General features: G+C 47.6%; 1 protein-coding gene across 1 annotated transcript in view; it reads right to left on the bottom strand.

Moving 5' to 3' along the window:
- TXLNA (taxilin alpha) overlaps window positions 1–10952 on the bottom strand; it is a 44037-nt gene extending 33085 nt beyond the window's left edge. Inside the window, exons 1-5 of the mRNA XM_063139796.1 lie at window positions 10810–10952; window positions 8561–8817; window positions 7938–8255; window positions 6552–6643; window positions 2034–2208 (exon numbers count right to left, since the gene is read on the bottom strand). Of these exons, the coding sequence (XP_062995866.1) occupies window positions 2034–2208; window positions 6552–6643; window positions 7938–8255; window positions 8561–8783 (808 nt within the window). The 5' untranslated portion in view covers window positions 8784–8817; window positions 10810–10952. The remainder of the gene's footprint in view (window positions 1–2033; window positions 2209–6551; window positions 6644–7937; window positions 8256–8560; window positions 8818–10809) is intronic.
- Window positions 10953–17631: the final 6679 nt, after the last annotated feature.

The following is a 17631-nucleotide window of genomic DNA, read 5'->3' as shown; positions in this document are numbered from 1 at the left end:
TTCACCAGGGCTGTATTTTAGCCTCTACATTGTTCAGTCTTTATTTAAATGATTTGATAGGAAAATGTTTAGCATCTGACTTTCATACACCAAAACTGGCAGGGACCAAATCCTGTTACTGTTGTATGCAGATGATGCTGTTCTAAAGTCACTGTCCAAAATAGGCTTTAAACACTTACTTCGAGCCTTTATGTCTTACTGTAAGGACAATCTGCTGACAGTCAATTTCAGTAAAACAAAAAATGTATTTTCCAGCCATAGAGCAACAAAAAATTATTATTATTATTATTTATTTATTTTTATATAGCACCACACATTGAACAAGTCAAGTAGTTTAGATATTTTGGTATTACATTTTCTACTCCCTCCTGGGCTTCCCACAGGCAGTCTGCAATTCAGGCTGCCCAGAATATTAGTAAGGCAATACTTCGATTTTTTTATACTAAGGGAGCACAATTTATTCCTGTTGCCTTGTAAGTATTTAAGGCTAAAACTCTGGCCAAGCTGTTGTATGCTGTTCCAACATGGATTCAGGGATTTAATCTAACTGTAGAAAGTGTCCTTTCAAACTTCCTGTACTCACTCTTTGGAATGCCCAGGTGTGTGCCATCTGCGGGACTACGCTTGGAAGCTGGCCTTGCATCTGCAGAAGGCAGAGCTTGGTGCCCTGCCTTTCGATATTGGCTAAAGGTTATATATGCTGATTTATTTATTTATATTTATTTATCATACTTATACCCCGCTCCTCAGCCAAAAAAGGCTCTCGGAGCGGCTTACACTTAGCAAAAAAGACAGTCCCTGCCCTCAGGCTTACAGTCTAATAAAGACATGACACACAAGGAACAGGAGTCCAGGAGGGAGGGAGGGAGGGAGGGAGGAGAGAGAGAGAGAGAGAGAGAGAGAGAGAGAGAGAGAGAGAGAGAGAGTCCAAGAGGAGCAGGCCCCGATGTTACTTCTGCCTGCTCCTGTCCCTCGGTCTTTCTTCTTCCCCACAGGGCCAAGATGGCAGTTTGCCCTGTGGGGGTGGGGGAAGAGTCCAGCAGGAGCAGGCCCCGATGTTACTTCTGCCTGCTCCTGTCCCCTCGGTCCTTCTTCTTCCCCACAGGGCCAAGATGGCAGTTTGCCCTGTGTGTGGGGGGGGAAGAGTCCAGCAGGAGCAGGCCCCGATGTTACTTCTGCCTGCTCCTGTCCCCTCGGTCCTTCTTCTTCTCCACAGGGCCAAGATGGCAGTTTGCCCTGTGGGGGTGGGGGAAGAGTCCAAGAGGAGCAGGCCCCGATGTTACTTCTGCCTGCTCCTGTCCCCTCGGTCCTTCTTCTTCTGATCCATCCCAAAGCTATCTTTATCTGCTGCAAAGGGATGTCTTTACAAGCTCGTGGTCCAAAGGCTTCATGGCCAAACTGTGCTTATTAGGCCTTCCTCCTATTTCACTCCCAAACTGTGGAATATGGCCTCCCACGAAGTATGATTGGCCCCCATGCTTCTGCTTTTCAGAAAAGGTGTGAAGACACATCTTTTTAATTTAGCCTTTTAAATTATGTACCTGTTTTTAATGTTTTACTGTTTTTAATGTTGTTTTGAGTGTTTCTTGTTTTAAATTGTTGCACACTACACTGATGGCTTTGTAGCAAATAATGTGGTATATAAATGACAATCATGATAGAACACTTCTGCCCAAGTCCCGTTTAGATGCCAATATCTTCCTCATTCCTGGTCTCCCCCATTTTGGGTTTGTTTCCAAAGGGGTCCAACCAGGATCTCTTAAGATCATGTGAGAGGACTCCACTTAATACCTTAAGTATGCCATCACTGAAGCATTCATGATGGGTGCTCCATTACTCTTACATAATTCTGCTTGGAACAGAGGACTGAGCCAGCAACACATGAAGCCTGGACTTCCTTTCTGTGTGCCGCAGCCATTCAAAGCTCTGACAAGCTGCTATAAGTCATTACAGCTTGAACACTTCGGGCTTTGACCAGGGACACGGAGAAGAAGGCAATGGCAATGGGCAATGCTAGCATAGGGAGTTCTCACTTGCCTTGAGGGTGCGGTTGTGCCTCTGGAGTTCCCGGCACAGGCTTTCCAGCTTGCTGCGAGCCAAGATGGCCTTGCTGTGCTCACTCCGCAGATGATCCTTCTCCTGCACTAACTGGGTCTGCTTCTTCTGTAGGATTTTCATTTGCTTCTGAGAGTTTCTGTGCTCTTCCAGCTAGCAGGAAAAAAAGAGAGAAGCAGAGCAGAACAGGCATGAGGATGACTAGATCCACGTAGCAGCAAAAGGGACTACAGACCAAGGAGTTTCCAGGGAGATTGGAAGAGGGAGAGGAGAAAGCTAGTATTGCAGCAGCACAGTGGGGCACAATGCACCTCCCTAGGCAGCCCTTTCAGTGCAGGCCATGCAGCATTCGCTTTGGCAAGACTAAGCCAAAGAACTCTGGAGAGGCAGGTTCCCAAACCGCAAGAAACCCAAGTCTCACGAGGTAGCCTTCTTCCCAAGGTGACGTTCTAGTCCTCAAAGGGAACCGGGAGCTCTCTCATTGATCCTACCTCCATTTATTTATTTATTTATTTATTTATTCAAATCAGGGATGGGGTTAGGTTCATATTCAGTCCACTAGGTCAGCAGAGCCCCTTGCTCCAGTCCCATGACCTCACAAGGGAGAGGAAGAAGGAGAACAACTGAATGGAAGGTAAAGGGGCTCAGCTGGCACTAGGAGGAGCTGCTTCTCCAGGCGCTGGCTAATTGCCCTTGCCCGTGCAGAGAGAGGCATGTCTCTGTGCCTCTCTCTGAACGGGGAAAGGAAAAATGGGGACTGGGTGATGTCAGAGGGTGGGCAACTTGTGGCCCTCTGGATGTTCTGGCGTTCAAGTTCCACCAGCTTTAGTCAGCACAGCCAATGGAAAGGGAGGATGGGAGTTGTAGGCCAGAACATCTGGGGGGCCACATGTTGCCCACTCCTGGGACAAAGCTTTCAGACCTTCCCCAACCTGGCATCATCTGATCCTCCAGATTAGTCCCAGGAGGCCATGGAGCTCCAGGGACCAGTCCGATTCCCCACCACAAATTTAAATAAATTCTGCCTCTGTATCAAATCTACATAAGAATATTACAGGGCTAGTTTAGTAGAGGCAATAGCATCAAGTGGTAATAATTTCCTTGAATGTTTTACTTCTAGGCTGCAGCTGAGTAGCAGTGGTACATCTGAACCCACCACATAATTGGGGGAGGGGGGAAGAAAGAGGAAAATAAGAAGAGGCATTCCGGCATAGATAAGAACAGGACTCGCTGCAAGTGTTCCTCCTCTTTAGAGCGAACAGAGGTCATTCTAGAGGGACTAACTCCCCCATCACACTGTCAAAGCAAGGCTGATGAAGCACTTCCTGTCTCCTTTGGTGGGGAAGACCCCCTTCCAAGTGCTTTCTAAACAAGAACCACAAATTATGCTCTGCCAAAGAGTTGATGAACAAGAGAAGTAAAAGGTGTCAGAACCGCCCAGAGAGCTTTGGCTATTGGGTGGTATAAAAATGTAAAAAATAAATAAGAATTAACTGCCAGCATTTCCAGCTAGGAATAAGCAAGAGGAACAATAACAACTTTGAAGAGAAGGGGCCTCTGACTAGCCTGATCCTCTTTCCAGTGTCAGCGAGTCTTCTTCCATGTGCCTCTCACTGCCTCCGATGGGGGATAGCAAGAGGTGCTCCATGCTGTCCAAGTAGCTTTGCACAGCGTGCAGTGCCCCTGTGGGGATGGCACACACTGCATGAAGCCGGGGAGTCAGCCAATGGCAACCTACAGGGCCACTTGGTCCTCGTAAAAGATGCACCAGGCCTAAGAGACAAGGCTCTCAGCAACAATATTTCCCAAGCCAAAGTTACTGCAGCTCGGAACAGAAGGAGTAGGGATAGGTACAAAGAGAGTTTTCCTATGCTTTGAGAGAACAGATGCTGGGCCAAAAGCATTTGCCTCCTGCTTCATGGTGTTTAGATACACACATGGAGGAAGAGCAGGAACTGCTGGGATGGGAAGCACTGAGGGCCAAAATTCCTTTCCACCTGCACCAGGGGTGTTTAATGTGTTTCAGCCATTTCAGAGAAGCTCCTGGGTAGTGGTATGCAGCAGGGCCAAAGACAGAAGGAGCAGGTCCAAAACACCAGCCTCTCTTAGCTTAAAGTTCTTGCTGCCAGGAACTCAAGCCTGCGGAGAGGCATTTCAACATCAGAAGCGCCCTGATGCCGGATCAGACCGAGGGTCCATCTAATTCAGCACTGTTCACACAGTGGTCCACCAGCCATCGGCCAGGGACCAACAAGCAGGACATGGTGCAACAGCAGCCTCCCACCCATGTTCCCCAGCAACTGGTGCACACAAGATTTTAGAATGGGAAAAACAGCACATAAGCCAGGAAACTGCCAAACAAGTGGTGGTTGGAGGAAAGAAGTGGTTGTGGCAATTTGGGGAACCCCGAGGGGGGAAGGCAGATTTGGCCCGTGAGTCTGAAGTTCAACATCCGCGACCTACTACACCATATCATGAGGGCCTTCCAAGTAGTGCCTGGAGGCCAACAGAGCAGCCACTCTTGAGGGCACAAATAAAGGCTCATCTTTAGGTGGTTTAAAACACTCTTTCTCCAGTTTAAAATTCCACTCTTGCCACATAAAAAGCAAAAGTAGTTATGTTTATTCACTGAGGGTACATTCGCTTTAACTACTAGGTAAAACTACCCAATTTGGTTTCTACTAAAAAAAAATTAACCTAGTACACCACCAAAAATTAATCTCCATCTCTATGAAATAAAAACTGCATTCTTTCTCTCTACTCCTGTTTTCCATCCACTAAGTAACCCATATATTTCACCCAAGGAAGGAGACAGATTTGGGTAATAGCTGGATTTTATATTTTCAAAAATGTGGGGACCAACCATTTTGTTTCTTTATTCCGGCAGCGCTAGGGGCAATCTGAAACTTGCAGCTGTCTGCTACCTCCTCCTACATTCCATCTTACGACTGTGAGAAAATGGCAAATCCACAGCTTTAACATTTGCCGGTTTTTTCCCCTTCTGCATCAGCTTGCTTTGTTTAACATTTAACACAACTGAGAGTCCTAGAGAACTTGTAAGCTTGCTCATTATTGAATGGCATTCTGTTATAGATTCTGGAATGTTTTTAGGACCAGACAATGAAGCAATTGTGTGCCATGTGACAGCTATGGCCTAGGCTCCCTCCTGTCATCGAAGAAGAGTCTGGGAAGCAGGTTTTGATCATGTTGCATTTGAGCTATCAAAATATCTTGAGCTAGCTCTACATATTTCAACTGTATGGATTGCAAGCTCTGAAAGAACACTTTGGAGACATGAAATAAAACCCTTCCAGATGTGTCCTGCCAAAAGGGGTATCATTTCACTGTTCAGGCTGGAGCTTGGTAACTGACATACTGGTTATGGCTCATTTTACTTTTCTGGCTTTAAAATGGCTGCAACTAGAGATGGGAAGGCCTGGAAAAAACTGGGGTGGGGGAAATTGAGGGGGAAACATGTTTTTTCTGTGTGTCCCCCCCCCCCGGACACTTTTGTTTTCCCCCCCAAAATACTGGAAAAATGGGGGGGGGATGAAGAAAAAAGGGATTACGGAATGTTTTATTTTAGTATGATGAATAAAATGTTTAAGACAAGGTGTTCAAATATTTACTTCTCTAAATGATTTCTAAAATTTCTGTACAGTATCACATTCTCACAATTTCAGTGCACCGAGGACAAGCAAGCCCTAGGTTGCAAACTGAGTAAGACACATTTCTGCCTCTAGGGGCAGCACTGCCATTGAAGCAGAGACTGAAACTGATAGTGATAGCTATAGCTCAGGAAATCAGTCTGATTAAATTTCATGTATATTTCATTGAATCTGGGTTCCCCCCTTTTTTTTCTCAGTTCTTTTAATGGGAATGGGGGCTTTATGTCTGGTTGACAATGTGGTGGACTAGCAAAGACATAAATATTTTTCTTTGTTCCTAATGTTGATGGTTTCTTTGGGGGGGGGTTGTTTTTTGCCTGCTCCTCATAAACTGGCAAAACCAAAGAAGTTCCTTACAGTTCAGGAGCTTGTGGTTCCATTTGTTACCAAAAAACAAAAACAAAAAACACATAAAAAGTAAATTCAATTTGTCATAATTGTTTCAGTACAATGTACTTTTAATATACCAAATGCAATACTTTGATGCCAAACCAACTTGGACATAATTACATTTTATGTTCCTAAAGTAACAAAGTGACTTCCAGTCTGTAAAATGTGCTAATATTGCATTCCCCCCCCTCCATTTTTTCCAGACCATCCCCCTCCCTGGAAGAAACGGCATTTTTCCATGGCTTCAAAATTTCCGGAAATTTTACATTTCTAGCTGCAACTTCCCCCCAGACCACACACTCGCACAACCCTAGGTCGACACACTTTCCTGGTGGATAATAATGGGACTCCTCTCACTTCCAGGAGAAAGCCTCCTCAGTTGCCTCCTGCATTGCCACCCCCCACTCATCACTTCCTCTCGCCTTGACAGGAACTGACCAGTTCAGCGTACTTCTTGCAGAGAGCTGCCAGTTTCTCCTCAGGTGTGCTGAGAGTATTGAGTGTCTGCATCAACAGTGTGATCTCCTTGCCTGGAATGCAAAAGACAAAGCAGAGTCATATTCAGATCACAGCAGAAAGTAGGGACGGCAGGGGTGGGGGAGAAGGCACTGAGAACAGAGGAATTTAGAGAACCAGAAAACCTGTAGGTCGTTGGGGTGGGGTAATCTTTTTTGGCCCAAGGGCTACATTCCCTTTCAGGGAACCTTCCTGAAGCTGCATCCAGAGGAGAGATTGAAGTGGACTGGGTCATCCTACCCTCTCTTCTTCGTATATACCGCCACCTGCATTTTCACATACACTATCCTGCATGGCAATTAGGCTTTTAATAAGCCTCTACTGAAACCAATTATAACTTTTAAAAAGTCCAACTGCAGTTGTGGGAGCAGAGGAGAGGCCATGGCCTATTGAAAAGCTATTTGGGTGGCTCCAGTCCACAGGGCAGAGATTTCCCATCCCTGCTGTAGACTGTGGAAGCCATCTGCCCCCTGTTCCTTGTGAAGATGTTGATGGGTGACATAATTTCACACAGCTGCTGAGGGACACCCTGCTTAGTCTTCCTCACTGCCTGAATCTGGGTCTCATGTATACCTATTCCTCTCCAAGAAGAGGAACAGTTTTCAAGATGTTTTGAACAGGAAAAGGTCATCAGTAGACATGCACTGCAGAGCAGCAACAGAAATCAGGCAACAAGAAAAACACTGCCCATTTTCAGTGGAAGTTTTTCCTGCAGTTGTATCTGCTTCACGACATCCCATCTTATAAAGCGCTAAAATGGCCTGTCCAAAAGGCTGCATAAGTATGGGAGAAGGGTTAATTCCACACAGGATTTGGATTGACCTTGGAATTCACTCCCCTCCAGCACTTAGCAACTTGGGCTAAAGCAGCCCAGAACCTCTGGAACAGAAAGAAGGTGAGCCAATATCAGCCAGAAGAACTGCAATATGAAAGTGTTGATGTAGGGCTGTTTGACATCAGAACACAGCAGGTGGAGACCCAGAACAACATTGCAATATTATTATTATTATTATTATTGTTATTGTTATTATTATTATTATTATTATTTATTTGTATCCCGCCTTTTGCCCAATACTGCGCCTCAAGGCGGTATTACAAAGTTTAAAACATACATTTTAAAACATAGGAAAAGAAATGTCAAAAAAAATACACAACAAAATTATAAGTCATTAACATAGATAGAGGACCAAATTACTCTCAAAATAGTGATCAATTACCAATTAGTGAGAGCATTTAGGATTAGGGCATAAATCGACTTAAACAGAGAAATGAGGAAGAGCACAGTACAGTCAAGAGTGAGCTTCCTACCCAGCCCTTTGGCCTTCTTTTTTTCCTGGGTTCGTTTCTGATCACGCTCGCCACCTTCATCACTGCCCCCCCTGGGGCCCTCTTTCTCTCCATTTATTTCAGGGCAACTCTGCTCCTGCTCGCCATTCCTAGGGGATTCACTCCGGCACTTTTCTGCTTCATCCAACTCTATGGGCTCACTCTGCCCATTGTCATCTCCGGGGCCTTCCTGGTTAGTATCCATGCAGTATGTACTCAGAATGTCCTCCAGTTGTCTGCTCAGCTCTTCAGAGAAATCACAAGTGACAGGCTGGGATACAGCCTCATTAACCAGAGGTGCTGCAGGAGGCAGAAGTAGAAAGATAAAGCACTTTTTAACATTAATATGGGAAAGGTTATGAGTCAGGGGGGAGTATACAGAATGCATATGTGCATTGGAGAAAAGAGGAGAAAGAGGATTTAAACAACAACCAAAAAAAAAGAGTTAGAAGAGTTGAATACGAAAATAGTCTCTGTGTGTCCTATGGTTCAAGTGAAGGGGAGGAAAACTTCAGAATCCACTCCTAGCCTATTGCAGATGTTAAGATATAAATGCAAATAAAATTAATGAGCATCAGGGCAACAGAGCCCATGATAATACATACGTTTTTCTTTCTTGCTCTGTTCCTTGCTTACTGGGGTCTCGACACTTCCATCAACCAAAGGCTTCAAGCTGCACATATTGGGCTGGTGCGGACATTCACTGCTTCCTGCGGTCACTATGGGAGCCTCGGCTAAGTCATTATCTTCTAGCTCCAGGCCACTGCTCACTTTGGAAGCGCTGGCAGGAAGCAGAGCAGCTTTGCTTTCCCCATCTTGGTTCTTCATTGTACCTCGCCTTCAAAGCCACTTACAACAATTTCTAGTAACAGAAAAGCACAAGTAACTATTTTGCTTTAAGGAAGGAGTGTGATGGAACTTTCAGTGGGAATCATCATTCATTGATAAGGAAACAACACACTCAGAGGGAGAAGGATAAGAGCTGGTGCAGCCATGGAAACCATCCATCATTACAGTTACGCTTGTGGCAATTTTGTTTTCACAGAATCATAGAATAGCAGAGTTGGAAGGGGCCTACAAGGCCATCGAGTCCAACCCCCTGCTCCATGCAGGAATCCACCCTAAACCATCCCTGACAGATGGTTGTCCAGCTGCCTCTTGAATGCCTCTAGTGTGGGAGAGCCCACAACCTCCCTAGGTAGCTGATTCCATTGTCGTACTGCTTTAACAGTCAGGAAGTTTTTCCTGATGTCCAGCTTAGTGGCAAGTTTTGCTTTCATAGGTTTCAGAATATTCCTAGTTACCACAGGACAAGAAACAGAGCCTAACCTCATTAGAAGTGCACAAGGGGACCCACCAATTCAGGGCTCCTAGCTCACATAGGAAGCTGCCACAGACTAAGTCAGACACTTAGTCCATCCAATCCAGAACTGTCAACACTGACTGGCAGTAGATCTTCCGAGTTTCAGGCAAGAGTCTTTCCTAGCTCTACCTGCAGAAGCTGGGGGCTGAACCTGGGACCTTCTGCGTGCACTGATGCACTACCAATGATTTTCAGCCCAATCCCTTCATCTTCTTTATCCTCCTCTTCTATGCCAGAAATATAGGTCACATTCCCACACTTGCGCCAAACACCATACCAATTTCAGCAGCCCACAAGAATATTTCCTTACCAGTTTTTTTCCATGCCCCTGATTGCTCTCTCAAGATTTATTTGCTTCTGACTGCCTACTCAGCCAGGCCCCATTCCTGAGCTGAGCAGGGCCATTTCAACCGCCCTGCAGAAAGGCCTCCCTCCTCTCAGGAAGGCTCCTCCCTCCCTCCCCCCCTCAACTGTCACCACCAGCAGCTATTCCAGCAGGCTAAGGCAGGCAGGATAGCGGGGCCATTCCACCAGCCCTGCTGAAATAATTAATTTCCCTTCTTCCCATTCCCTTGGGTGTTCTGTCTTTTTAGATTGTAAGCCTGCAAGGGGCAGGGCTGCCTTACTTAATTGATTGTACATAGGCTGCTCTGGGAGCCCTTTTGGGCTAAGAATACTTCAAATAAATAATAACAAATACATCCCAACTCCTAACTTCTTAGCACAACAGCAGCTCGCATGACACACCACATGGTTCAACTCCTTCTGTGATTTGGCTCCCTTTCAAATTTCTCAGCCTCCTCGCCTCCCCCCAATTATATCACATGCGGGGTCTGAGTCCCTCACCCCCCTCCTTGCTCCGGCTCCATGTCTTTGCCTCTTCACCTCACCCACGAAGACCCAGTAAAACACAACCCACACCCCGAGCAACCTTCTGCTCTGCTTATAATGCAACCGAGTGGCTCTAGCTCGCTCTCTTTCACTCGCCCCCCTCACCCCCAATTTCTTTGCCCCTTCACCCCATTCAGTTTCACACCCCAAATGCACAATACTGATTTTATTGCTTTTTAAGGCAGATCTGGTTGTTGCTGTTTCTGTCAGGCTTATGTTGCTGTCGTTTCATGGACTTGTGTTTTGACTTTCTTCGTAAGGGCTTTTCTCTTCAGCCCGAGGGGCTTTTGCAAACTGACGGAGTAGGGGAGAGGAGGGAGGGGGAGCAGAAGTACGGGCGGGGCGGGCGGGAGAAACAGACCACCCACCCAGCCGCCCCCGGCTTCCCCCTCCTTCCAAGGAGTAACACCCCCTCCCCCACCCGGCAATTCCCCTGCCTTTCCACTCACCCAGCCGCCCCCTCCCCAGCCCTTCGCCCCCTCCACGGCGGGCCCTCGCCCTCCCTTGCGGCTACACGACGTCACTCGCGCGCAGCTGACGTCACCCCTGCTGCTATGACGTCAGGCCCAGGCGGAATGACGCGTCCGCCGCCCCACTCACCGAACCGCCGCCCCAGAGAGACGGCTCTTCCGTGTTCCTCCGCCGCGTTCTTCTTCCTCGCCGACCGCTCCTCGCCCTTCCCACGGCGGGTTCAGCGGCGACCAAAACCTAGGGAGCGCTGTGAGGAAGCGGCTCCGGCCCGAGTTTCGCGATTGCGCACGCGCTGGCAACCGCTTCCAGCCAATCAGCGGGAGGAAACGAGAAGGGCATGCTGGGAAACGTCGGAGGAAAAAGCGGCACGCAAGGCGGGAGCTTGGGCTGCACTACGTTTCCCAGCATGCATCATTCCGGATGAAGAAAGGTGGCGTGCGACAGCAGCATGAAAACTACAACTCCCAGCATCCTCTTGGATATACCATCGAAAGGGCTTCTCGCAGAACAAACGCTGGGTATTAACCACTGCTGCCACCCACTGCAAGGAACGTAGCGAATGGGAAGGGGCCCTAACAAGCTCCAGGCATATTTAGAATAAATATTTATATTGCCCTTTAAGGCTACGGTGCTGTACATACTTATCTGGGACTACGTTCTGTTCAGCTTCATGGGGCTTCTCATCGCCTGAGATTGTCTTCTTTACGTTGCAACAGCCCGGTAAACCAGCCCAGTATTATATTCATCCCCAAATCAACAGATTGAGGCTGATAGAATTGGAAAGTCTTGGGAGATCATTTAGTCCATCCCCGCTCAAGGCAGACTCTGTGCTGCAAGGCGCAGCTACAGCATTCCTGTCAGCTGGCTATCCATCCTCTGCTTAAATACCTCCAGCAACGGAGAACCCACCACCTCCAGAGGGTATCTGTTCCACTGATGAACAGCCCTCCGTTAGAAGTTTCTCCTAATGCTTATCCAAAATCTGTTTCCCTGCAATTTCCACTTGCTGTTTCTAATCCTGTCCTTCAAAGCAACAGAGAACACATCAGTTCCCTTTTCTGCCTTCCAGCAATTTCAAGGCTGCTATATCTCTCCTCAATCATCTCTTCTCCAAGCTAAATACACCCAGCTTTTTCTCCAACTTATCAATGTCTTTCTTACAATTGGGTGCACAGAACTGGCCACAGTACTCCAAATGTGGCCTAACACAGAACAGACCTATTACTTCCTGTGATCTGGACATTATGCTTCTATTAATGTAGCCCAGGATTGCATTAGCTTTCTTAGGTGCCACATCACACTGCTAACTCAGATCCAGCTGGTGAGCCACTAAGGGAGTAATCCTATGTCCCCTAGGCAGTCAGCTGAGAACTCCCTCCAGTAGAATGCTGAGCCATTATTTATTTATTTATTACATTTTTATACCGCCCAATAGCCGAAGCTCTCTGGGCGGTTCACAAAAAGCACCCATTGGGTGTGATTGTTCAACCTGCTGTAGATCCACTTAATTGTAGTATTGTCCAACCCAAATTTTACCATCTTGTCAACAAGGATATCATGGGAAAACTTGTCAAATGCTTTGTGAAGCCAAGATAAACTATATCCACATGATCTACCATACTAGTAACTCTATAAAAAGAAAAGGTTGGTTTGGCATGACTTATTCCTGACAAACCTATGTTGATTATGAATATATGCAGGTTGCTTACCTGTAACTGTAGTTCTTCGAGTGGTCATCTATGCATTCACACATATGGGCTTTGCACCTGCGCAGAGACCAGACCGGAACCTTCTATAGCTGAGTGGAACGTTTTTGGCAGGAACCCCTCCCCCACGCTACCGCGTATGTCCATGGGGTTCCCGCCCTTACCTCAGTTTACAGGAGTCCGACATTGTGCCCCCATAAACATGAGTGTAAATAAAATAAAGTACATTCCACATATAACTGTGTTATTTGTAAGTCTCACACCACCAAGTGGGGATGGTGGGTGGGTTGTGTGAATGCATAGATGACCACTCGAAGAACTACAGTTACAGGTAAGCAACCTGCATTTCTTCTTCGTGGTCTCTATGCATCACACATATGGGCAAGTAGCAAGCTGACATATCTTTGGAGGTGGGTTGGTGCATCATCTGAAGATCTCCGAGAGCACTGTCCTTCCAAACGAGCAGTCCTGCCTCGCACGGGTGTCCAAACTGTAGTGCCTAACAAACGTGGATGGAGTGGACCACGTTGCAGCTCTACAGACTTCTGTCAAGGGAACACCTCTGCTGAAGGCAACAGATGTTGCGACAGCTCTGGTAGAATGAGCTGTCACAGGTTTCACAAGCTCTAGTTTAGAGATAGAGTAAGCAAGTTCAATTGTCTCTACAATCCAGCGTGACAGACGCTGGCATGAAACAGGGAGTCCCTTAGAAGGCTCCCCATAACAAATAAACAATTGCTTTGTTTTTCTAAAATTCTCTGTCCTAGCCTTGTAAAAGGCAAGAGCTCTCCTTACATCAAGTGTATGTAAAGCAGACTCGACAGGTGATGTAGGATTCGGAAAGAAAGCTGGTAGAGTGATATATTGGGACAGATGAAAGGTTGACACTACCTTAGGCAAGAAGGCAGGGTCTGTGTGTAACACAACCTTATCTTTGTGAAAGATAGTGTAAGGAGCATCTATCCTGAGAGCTCTAAGCTCACTTGCACGTCTAGCAGAAGTGATGGCTACTAAAAAGACAGTCTTGAATGTTAGAAACCTAAGGTCAGATAAGGCCATGGGCTCGAAGGGCTTCTTTGTCAATGCCTGTAGTACCACTAACAGGCTCCATGGTGGAACGACACACTTTACTGTTGGTATCGTATTTTTAAGTCCTTTTAGAAATTTCCTCGATGTTGGATGTGTAAAAGGTGTAAAACCATCCATGCCTTGATGAAAAGACGTAATAGCCGCTAGGTGAACTCTGATGGAAGTGAGTTTGAGTCCCTGCTGATAAAGTGCCAATAGGTATTTGAAAATCAATGACAAAGGGCAAGATTCAGGTGCTTGATCGTTTCCCAAGGCAAAAGTTTGAAATCTCTGCCACTTTGCCGCGTAAGATTTTCTTGTTGAAGGCTTTAGTGATGCCAACAATATATGGTCTACAGTTAAATTCTTGGTACGAGAAGAGGAATGGATGATATTCTCCATGCCGTCATCTTGAGGGTCGACAGGTTTGTGTGTCGAACCCTGCCCTGGTGTCGAGACAACAGTGTCGGTATCGGCGGGAGTCTGATGTAATTCCCGTCCGACAGTCGAAGGGCGTGGGAGAACCACGTCTGTCGAGGCCACCACGGTGTGATAAGGATGCAGTCCGACCTGTCCGACTGGATTTTGGCCAGCACCTTCGTCAACAGTGGAAACAGAGGAAAGATGTAAAGAAGATTTCCTTTCCAGGTTCTGGTGAAAGCATCTCCTAGCGAGTGCTTTCCTCTTCCTGCTCTGCTGCAGAACCTGGAACAAGCTGCGTTTTCTTCGGTAGCGACGACATCGACAGCAGGGAGGCTCCAGTACCGAAAGAGAACGTCTCTTACTTCGGTATCGAGCTCCCATTCATGGTCGACGTGGAAAGACCTGCTGAGGGCGTCCGCGATAATGTTTTCCTTGCCCGCTACATGGATCGCCGTCAGGTGAGTATTTCTCTTTATGCACCAGTTTCAAATCCTGAGTGCCGATCGATTCAGAGGATGAGACCTTGTCCCACCTTGTCTGTTGATGTACGCCACTACTGTGGTGTTGTCCGTCACGATCAGGACGTTTCGGCCCTCGATCATTTGTGAAAAAGTTTTTATTGCATTCTCCACCGCTAGCAGTTCTAGGTGGTTGATATGATGTTCCCTCTGGGAAGGAGGCCAACGGCCCTGAGCTGTGAGGGAGTCGCAGTGTGCTCCCCATTCGATCAACGATGCATCCGTCGTGATCGTTACCGAAGGAGTTTCTTGCTGGAAGGGAACTCCTTCTAGGAGCGTCGACATCGAAAACCACCATTTCAGAGATGCCCTTACTTGCGTCGGGATCGACAGGTAAGTTCGCCGGGCATCGTGTCGAAGATCGAAAATTCTTAAAAACCAGGCCTGCAATATTCTCATTCTGAGTCTTGCAAACCTGATGACTGCAGTTGTAGCTGCCATCAAACCTAATAGCCTCTGAATTGTCCATGCCGAGACCTTTCGGCGGCTCTCGGTAGCAATGGCTAACTCTTGAAGGGTGCTTGCTCTGGTCGAGGGCAGGTATGCTCTCCTGTCCCGAGACGATAGGGTTACCCCTATGAAGTCCAGCTTCTGCTGTGGGGTCAAGATGGATTTCTCCTCGTTGACCCACAGACCCAACGAGACCAACAGGTTGAGGGTGGTTGAAATGTCCGCTACCAGATCTTTTTTCGGGACCGTGAAGTATCGGGAGAAAAACCCCTGGTTGAGTTCCTCAGCGGGTACTGGAGAGATGGCTCCTTTCGCTAGGAGGGTCTGTACCTCAAGAAGCAGAGGAGGGGATGGCGCCGTTACTTTCACCCCCGAAGAAGGAGGAAGGACATCGAGCTCGATGGCATACCCCGAGTTGATGATAGTGAGCACCCAGGAGTCCGATGTTATTAACTCCCATTGATGGTAATGTGGTGCTAGGCGGTTCGCAAAGGGAGGTGGATCTGGGATAAAGAAGTCAAACCCGCTGCTTCTTAGAGAAGTCGGGCTGACGTTTGCTTTGGAGCTGTTGTTGCTGCTGCCTCTGCTGACCTTTCGCTGTCGACAATTGTTGCCTGGCTATGGCTGAAGCTTCACTCTGGAAAACTCGTGCCAGCTCTTTTTTGTCCTCTGGGAGATGTTCACATAGTGATCCTATTTTCTCCCAGAGGAAGAGCTGGTATCGTGCCATGGTAGCCTCGTAGGCTGATGCCCTGATGCCCAAAGAGGCAGAGGAGTAAATCCTCCTGCCCGTATGGTCCAACTTTCTGCCTTCTCTGTCCACGGGTGCAGAATGTGCCTTCTGTGGAGTCTTGAGCCGACTCCACTACGATCGAATTAGGTTTGGGATGTTGGACCAGAAACTGTACGTCTTCCTATTGGACTCGATAGAGGGTCTCTAGCCTTTTCGATGTGGCTTGAGTCATAGCCGGTGTTTTCCAAGATAATTGAGCCGTTTGCTTTAAAGCATGTGGAATAGGGATGGCAAGTCGTTGGTTGGTTGTGGACTGGAAAACGTCGTAGATTGGATCGACGACCGATTCATCCATTTGCTGGATCTCCAGTCCTAATGCCTGAGCCATTCTAAGCATATGGTCAAAAAATCTGACCATATCTTCGGAAGGGGAAGAAGGGTCCTTGTCATGAACCTCATCTTCTGGTGAAGGCATCGATGGAGTAGCCGACAACCCCGACTCAGAATCCGATGGGTAATTATCCTCAGGCAAGGATACTGTAACCACCTGGAGGTCTACATGCTCCGTCGGTACCGTGGTAACCGCAGTAGTCGATGCCGATGGCTGCGTACGGTGTCGAGGCGTCGACACCATGGACGTTTGGTGGGAGGGCGGTGAAGGCAGCGGTAGATGACACATCCTCGTAGGCGGAGGGTGCGCATAATATTCTTCTTGAGGGTACTGGTGGTCACCCTGGAAGTATCGTTGTGGGCGATATCGATCCCATACATAGTCGCCAAATACTGATTGGGGATAAGAGTATTGAAAAGCTCCTTCCCATTGACGCCTTAGAGTGTGCCTTGGCGAAGGCGGTAGAGGGATTAGTCCCTGAACTTCTTGCAGCCTGGCAGGCTCTCGGAAAGAGGCTGCTGAAGCCGAATCCCGCAACTCGCCCTCCGATAGACTGGGAGGATGTGTTGGTACCGTAGCCATCGGTACCGACTGGGATCTCGATACCGAGGGAGGCCTCGGTATCGAAGCGGTCGGTATGGCAGGAGGAGTAGAGTGACTCCTAGCCAGTTCCGCCATGCGGGATGACCCTAACGAGGGTTTTTCCGCGTCTCGCTTCTTCTTTTTCTTCTTTTTCCCCATTTCAGGAGAAGATTTGGGAGTCTGGGCCTTTTTGGAGATTTTCCTGGCCGCGGAACTCACCAGTGACCGTCCAGGCGTTAGGGGTATCTGAGCCCTATTAGCCGCTCTGGAATGTTCAGGCACCTCAGTGCAACGGTCATCAACGGACTTACTGGCTGCCGTTTGTCCAGGCGTTAGGGGTATCTGAGCCCTATTAGCCGCTCTGGAATGTTCAGGCACCTCAGTGCAACGGTCATCAACGGACTTACTGGCTGCCGTTTGTCCAGGCGTTAGGGGTATCTGAGCCCTATTAGCCGCTCTGGAATGTTCAGGCACCTCAGTGCAACGGTCATCAACGGACTTACTGGCTGCCGTTTTGTACATCCTCGAAGATTCAGCCAAGACTCAACTTTATGGCCTTCACCTAGGCACAGGACGCACAGGGAGTGCCCGTCAGTTGGAGGGTGCTTAGCTCCACATTTCACACACTTGCGAAATGGGGCCTTAACTGCCATACGGCTAAGCGCCGCGATCGAAATCGCTGAGGAAAATCTAACTACTAAAAAAAAAAAATTTTTTTTTTTAGATAGAAGAAAAGACGTTAAGAAGTGAGAAATAAGCGAAAAGAGGAAAGATTTGAAGTTAAAAAGGATTTTAAAGAGAAAACGCTAAGAAGTTTGGTTCTATGGTCTAAGCACAATGGCGGACGACGAAGAACTGAGGTAAGGGCGGGAACCCCATGGACGTGCACGGTAGCGTGGGGGAGGGGTTCCCGCCAAAAACGTTCCACTCAGCTATAGAAGGGTGCAAAGCCCATATGTGTGATGCATAGAGACCACGAAGAAGAACAATGCTTTATTTTCTAGATGCTCTCAGACTGACCACTTAATCATTTGCTTGAGAATTATGCCTAGACTCCACATCAGGTTGACTGGTTGGTAG

The sequence above is a fragment of the Elgaria multicarinata genome, chromosome 13, assembly GCF_023053635.1.
Source record: "Elgaria multicarinata webbii isolate HBS135686 ecotype San Diego chromosome 13, rElgMul1.1.pri, whole genome shotgun sequence".
NCBI classification, from domain to species: Eukaryota; Metazoa; Chordata; class Lepidosauria; order Squamata; family Anguidae; genus Elgaria; species Elgaria multicarinata.
Note: the sequence above shows the minus strand (reverse complement) of the source record. Positions and strands in the feature narration are given on the sequence as shown.